Here is a 6,000-nt window from a genome sequence, read left to right on the forward strand (position 1 = left end):
AATATTACCTGTATGTATTCTTTGATATTGTTATATTAAATTATATAATGCAGATCCACTAATTTTGACCGGTCATTTTTACCTTGTAATTAATCTATGTTTTTGAAGAAATATTTATATATTTTACTGCATATTATATCTATCATTACCTATACAAATGTGTTTTATTTTAATCCACTAAATACGCGTAGATGCTATTACTGTACCTGGTATGCTTATTATTTTATATTTATGTTAGGCTTATACTTATACTTTATTTCCTTATTTGTGACCTAAGTGACCATCCCACTTTGTTTACCTCCAGAAAAATAAGATATTTTTTCTTGTTGGCCTTCTTTACTTCCCGTTTCTACAGCAATTGTTCACATCTATTGTTAATCTGGCTAGTTTCTTATATTATTCAGATGTCAGTTTATAAGATCTCGACTCTGCCGCCATTATATAGAGCTGGTCTATCTCCCTTGATAAACAATAGTTTTACTTTTTCGTTATTCTGTTTTGCATTAGTAATAGAACCATGAATTTAGTGTAACCTCCTTGACCCTACCATTTGTTGCTTTTAATATTTTTCCCCGCTAGTTATCCTTGTACTTATTGCCTACCATAATCTAGCCTACCACTATTAGTTCCTGTAATATTCGTGTTTAGGCTTTATTATTTTTTGACGAAACCATGTCAATCTGAAGCCCCGGTCTGAAGCGTCATTAATTCCAACTTGTGTGATACTAATTCGGGTTTTTTACGTACTCTATCAACTCGCAATAACTCGAAGATGAATCTGACCGTGCATTTGTATTTAGGCCTAATTTGATCCCCCAGTACAGAAGGTACCATAGGTCCTACTGCTTGCCCTCCGTCTTACACATACCATGTGCTCATGTACATGGAGCTATTATAAGATGGAGAGGAAATAGATTACGTAACGCATTGAAACCTTGTGCCGATTTGAAATCTGACAAGCTATTCATCGAAAGGTACCTTTTGTTTGGGACAAAGGGCTTCCGCCATTAAATCAGTAAGCTGACCCGACAGTGTATTAACGCTTTACCTAGCCGGCTACTGTCAATAAGTGATCAAATGAAAGTCGCGTGAAAGCGCTTAATGGAACGAAAAGTACCTATTGTTATACATAAACCCAAGGGTGTGATTGAGTAGCCGTAAGCACAAAAGGCACACATTAGCCGCTAATGCATATTTCGTTGTCACCCCACTGACATTAGGTGCTTCATTTAAATAAATTGAATGCGCTTGCTGAATGATTACGCATCAAGGCTGCCATGTGTCTGCATGTCAATAGTACAATAATGGTATTAAATAGCTACGTCCCGGGAGCTACGTATACATGTAACATATAATAAGGGTCCTTTCATCTTTTCTGTTTCGGTTTCGGTTTCCGGTTTCGGTTTCGGATCTCATTGTTATTTTGAAGTGTTAGCATGGTACGTGTGAACAATCCTTTTATTCTAGTCTTTTGTTGACTACAGAAAAGTTGAACGAAGATAACTTCTGTTTCGGTTTCGGGAGTTATGTTAATTTCTGGCAGGAAAAAAAGTGAGATGAGAGGGTTGATGCTAACCTAGACAAAAGAAGTGTCTAAATTTTACGGTCGTAAATTCGCGATAAATTGTACGGCTTCAATTGACTTGCGTTGGGTGTATAGGTACTCCAGCCTAAGCGGGAGTAGATTGTGAAAATTGCCCAACGTAGAAATAGATACATTAACACGAGTAATCAGTGTTGCCAAGAATTACGTACTTGTTCGTGCAATCGCGCAAAAATCGGTTATATTATGATTATGTAGCGATTAAACGGGGAATTGTTTTCGTCCCAAATACACCTTAAAACTTGGTAATATGCAACACCAGAGAAGTGCGTTGAAGTGAAACTAATAGGATTTCTTTCATTGGAATTGGTAATCTGATAATTGCTTCAGGCAAAATTGCCAGACTCAAAATCTATTTTAAATGTATATTACATGAGAGAGTGGGGATGCTAGACGAGGAGATGATCTGGTGGAGGGAGGGGAGGGGGGGAGGGGAGGGAGGGAGGGAGGGAGGGGAGGGGAGGGAGGAGAGGAGAGGAGAGGAGAGGGAGAGGAGAGGAGAGGAGAGGAGGAGGAGAGGAGAGGAGAGGAGGGAGAGGAGAGGAGAGAGAGGAGAGGAGAGGAGAGGAGAGGAGAGGAGTGGAGATCGAGAGAAGAGAGGGGCGAGCAGAGCAGGGAGGAGTTCATACCGTTGATTTTGCTTGTTTCACGTTGATCATAGGCCCACTGCTAAAACAGTGAGAGGGGGAGAAGGGTAAAGGAAATACAACATCCAATATAATTCAGATATCCACATAATTCAAAAGATGGCACAGGTGAGAGTTGGGGAGGGGGAGAGACAGACAGACTAGAAAGAGAAGAAAGCGAGAGGAGAAGAGGCAGGGGGTCCTTTTTTTTAAGTAAGAGTGAGTAAGATTGCCCACTTGAGACGCCAGTGTTGCATATAATTGACTTATCCAACCTTTATTGACAGACATAAGTGTGATTGACAGCACCTATTATTACCTCTTCAAATGAGAAGCATGATGCCCCAAACGTAACAATGAAGTCAACTTACACACCATCCTACTTAATCCCTTGCGTTTTCGTTTCTGAACAATAGAGCTCCCGAAACAGAAAAGTTGAAACGAGGGTAAGTATACCGGTATAGGCCTATATAAAAGTTGTTTTACAAATTGAGATTTTATTTTATTTTATTTTAAGAAGGGGAATATCATAATCAGTGGCGTACTGAAGGGGCAGCTCTTCTGTGAGAGGTCTTGGGAAGGGATGGGGTTGGAGGAGGGGATATGAAGAATGAGAGGGGACTGGAGGAAGAGAGAAAGAGGAAGAAATAAAGAGAAATAAATAAATAGACGTAAATAAATAGAAAGGTAAGGAAAATGATAGGAATGAGAGGGGACAAAACGTAAGAGGGGATGGAGAAGTAAAGGGAGATAAGAAGAGGGAGTGATACTTTAGCAAGTACAGAGAAAGGAAAAGAAATGAATGACAAATAAATGTAGGCCTAGGCCTTTTATAATAATTATTATAGAAACTAAACACAGCCCCCCCCCCACCACACACACACACATAGGCCTAACACTAACAGCACTATAGGCAGCCATTCGATGATGGCAATGCCTTTATGCGTTACGTATTTAAAACGCCCAGTCAGATGTATTTTACACCTGCAAAGCACAAGTCACCCAATTTCGAAAATTGGACGTTGAATGTACACTCTCATGAATATTGATTGGCAACATTTTCCAATATGTCAGCGCTCAAATCGGACACAATAGAACAATAGACCATTCAGTGCGTTGCTCATGTATATTGAGCATGTTTGAAATCAATCTAGGCCCTATTTAACCACATAATATTCATAATTATTCGATCAACTGAAATGCCCACGTTGGTACTATTTAATGTTTTAATTAACTCGCATCCTATCTTATGCCTTTACGCACTCATTTCTTGGCACTGTTTATAGATGTTATACGCGTATAGATGTTATACGTGTAGGCCTACATTTAATAAAATTTTCAAAAGATACGAGATAAGTAGGCCTATAGTTCCCTAATCTTTTGCTACATGTATATTACTCGTATAACTTAATCGCTGTCCTTCATGGTGATCCTCGTTATTGCTATTTCTGTTATTTGTTATTATCATTATTATTTCATAGTATAATTAACAGATTAATCATAACTTGCCTACTCAAGTCCTCTGTCTCTTCCATACCACCGAAAGACAAGGATTCCACCATGATGACGCCCCATCCTGCTTTACAATCGCAATCTATGTAACATTCTGCTTGCACTCGATACCCTGATTGTTTTACTGTTGCCATTTTGTTAATATCCTGTTGGGAGATTCCTATACATTGCCTCATTTCAAATATATAGATTTAGTTTTGGTTTTGGTTTTGGTCACGTGGTTTCCTATTGTCCTGCCTAACCACTTGAATCATAAGATATCGAACTCATTGTTTCTACCTTTTGTTTAAAACCGAACATTTGTGTCAGTCAGTTTCGGTTTTGGTTTCAGTTTCTTATAAGTGGTGTGGATCGTAAAATTATTTGATTTGAAGTTACCTACTCTAAGTATACAAAAGAAATGTTTAAATTTCGCAGTGCAATATTCACGAGGAGAGAAATCGAGCATGGTAATCTACATTGAAAGACGTGGTTTACAAAACCGAATAAGTCTAGGCTAATTCACCTGTGAAAAAAGATAGACCATCGAAATATTTGCATTCGACATTACAAAAGGGGTCACTATTGTAATTGTATAGGTGCTATAAACAAAATCGATTCATGTCCTTAATCCCATGTACCAGAATCGATGGAAGGCCATTATATGACCTCTAATAACCTAATGACTTTTATTGAAGCAATTTTTACTGCAAAAAGTAGAAGATAGAGGGGAAAAGAGATTGTGTGGTGTGTGGGTGTGTGTGTGTGTGGTGGGGGGGGGGTTGGAGGGCAAGGGGGATATGGGCCGGGAGAGAGAGAAACAGATGAGAGAGAGAGCATTGGAAGTGAAAGAGAAGGGGGGGGAGAGCTCGAGATGAAGATATCGAATGTAGGGGAGGAGGAGGGGGAAAGGGGTAATTTAGGGAAGAGGTGGTTATATAGGGGGGGTAGCCCCCTCTTGAAGAAGTATGGGTTGTGCTTCCTGGGGATAATAAACTAATTCATAATCAAATCATCTCCATGCATCGTTTATGTTTCATACAAACAAACAAATCCCCCCACCCCGCCCCATCCTTCAATATACGCGCATGTATATGTGCCTGGACACCTCGAATAAGCCGTAAAGTCCCCCTCTGGTCATTTTTACTTTTTTACATATTTGCAAAGAGCATGTTTCAGGAATTAAAATGACACCTCAATGAACTTCATATGACAATCAGAAGCGAAGTTATGGCTTGTTATAGGTTGTCATGAATCAAAACGCGAAACCGAGAAAAACGCGTTCAAAGTTAGGGAAGCATAAAGACCATTCATCAGATGGGCCTCAGAAAATGTAGATTATTTCATATTTCCACTTATTTCTTTAAAATAAAACTTTGTATGTGTTTAGAAGAAAGCTTAAACATTTCAAATCTGCAAAAATCTCAACTTCGCCAAAATACGAGATTTGCATATATTTTCACCTGTCGCTCGAAATGAAGTTTGCCGAGTTTACGGCTCATTCGCCGCGTCCAGCCACATATGATTTCTAGGCCTAGAACTCGTGAGTGTAATATGCCACCTACCTTCGACAGAGAGCATCAACTGTCGTCCGCGGGATAGATTTCCGATATCAATCATGATAATAATTATGTTAGCACAATAGGCTATTGTATACTTCTGGTTATATACCCTATACTGTGTCCTTCCAGCATAATAGTGTTATGATTGCAAACCAGATCAGCTCTACTTTTTAATCCCTTGATTTTTGGTTTCTAAACAAAAGAGAAACCAAAACTAAATATTTGAAATGAGGGATTGCCATAGAGCGAATGCAAGCATTAAACATGCCACTGTTTTATATTGACATGCAGCTATTTAACCATAGATGCTTTAACCATTTTTCAGTAGAAGTTGATCTGTCGATGATAAAACATGATATGAGTCAAAACCCATTTGCATTTGACCAGCTACAATTATGCCAAGTGATTGGTTGCATCATAGCAACAAAACAACAAAAACATTTAACAAAACCATTATGCTTGCTTTATAACCATGCACCTGTTTTAACACGGGTGAACGCATATCTGAAATCACTGATGTGCATAACTCCAAGTGGATCAACGGCTTAACCCATATTATACACAAGGGCGAAAAAAACTCCCATTTTTACACCTGGCCAAAAATTTTCTCCCCATTGACAATCTAGTTTTAATTCGACTTCGCTTAATTAAAAGCCATTCCTTATGGAATTACCGACATTTATACAGCGTGATATTGGTAGTCTACAGTATTTTTATT

The 6,000-nt window shown here is 38.7% G+C and overlaps 1 protein-coding gene across 1 annotated transcript in view; it reads right to left on the reverse strand.

The window, feature by feature from the left end:
* The window catches only part of LOC140171509 (uncharacterized), a 49,339-nt gene extending 45,464 nt beyond the window's left edge, over positions 1–3,875 (reverse strand). The window contains exon 1 of the mRNA XM_072194780.1: positions 3,743–3,875. Coding sequence (XP_072050881.1) covers positions 3,743–3,875 — 133 coding nt within the window. The remainder of the gene's footprint in view (positions 1–3,742) is intronic.
* Positions 3,876–6,000: the final 2,125 nt, after the last annotated feature.

Source organism: Amphiura filiformis, chromosome 2 (genome assembly GCF_039555335.1).
Source record: "Amphiura filiformis chromosome 2, Afil_fr2py, whole genome shotgun sequence".
Classification (NCBI taxonomy): Eukaryota; Metazoa; Echinodermata; class Ophiuroidea; order Amphilepidida; family Amphiuridae; genus Amphiura; species Amphiura filiformis.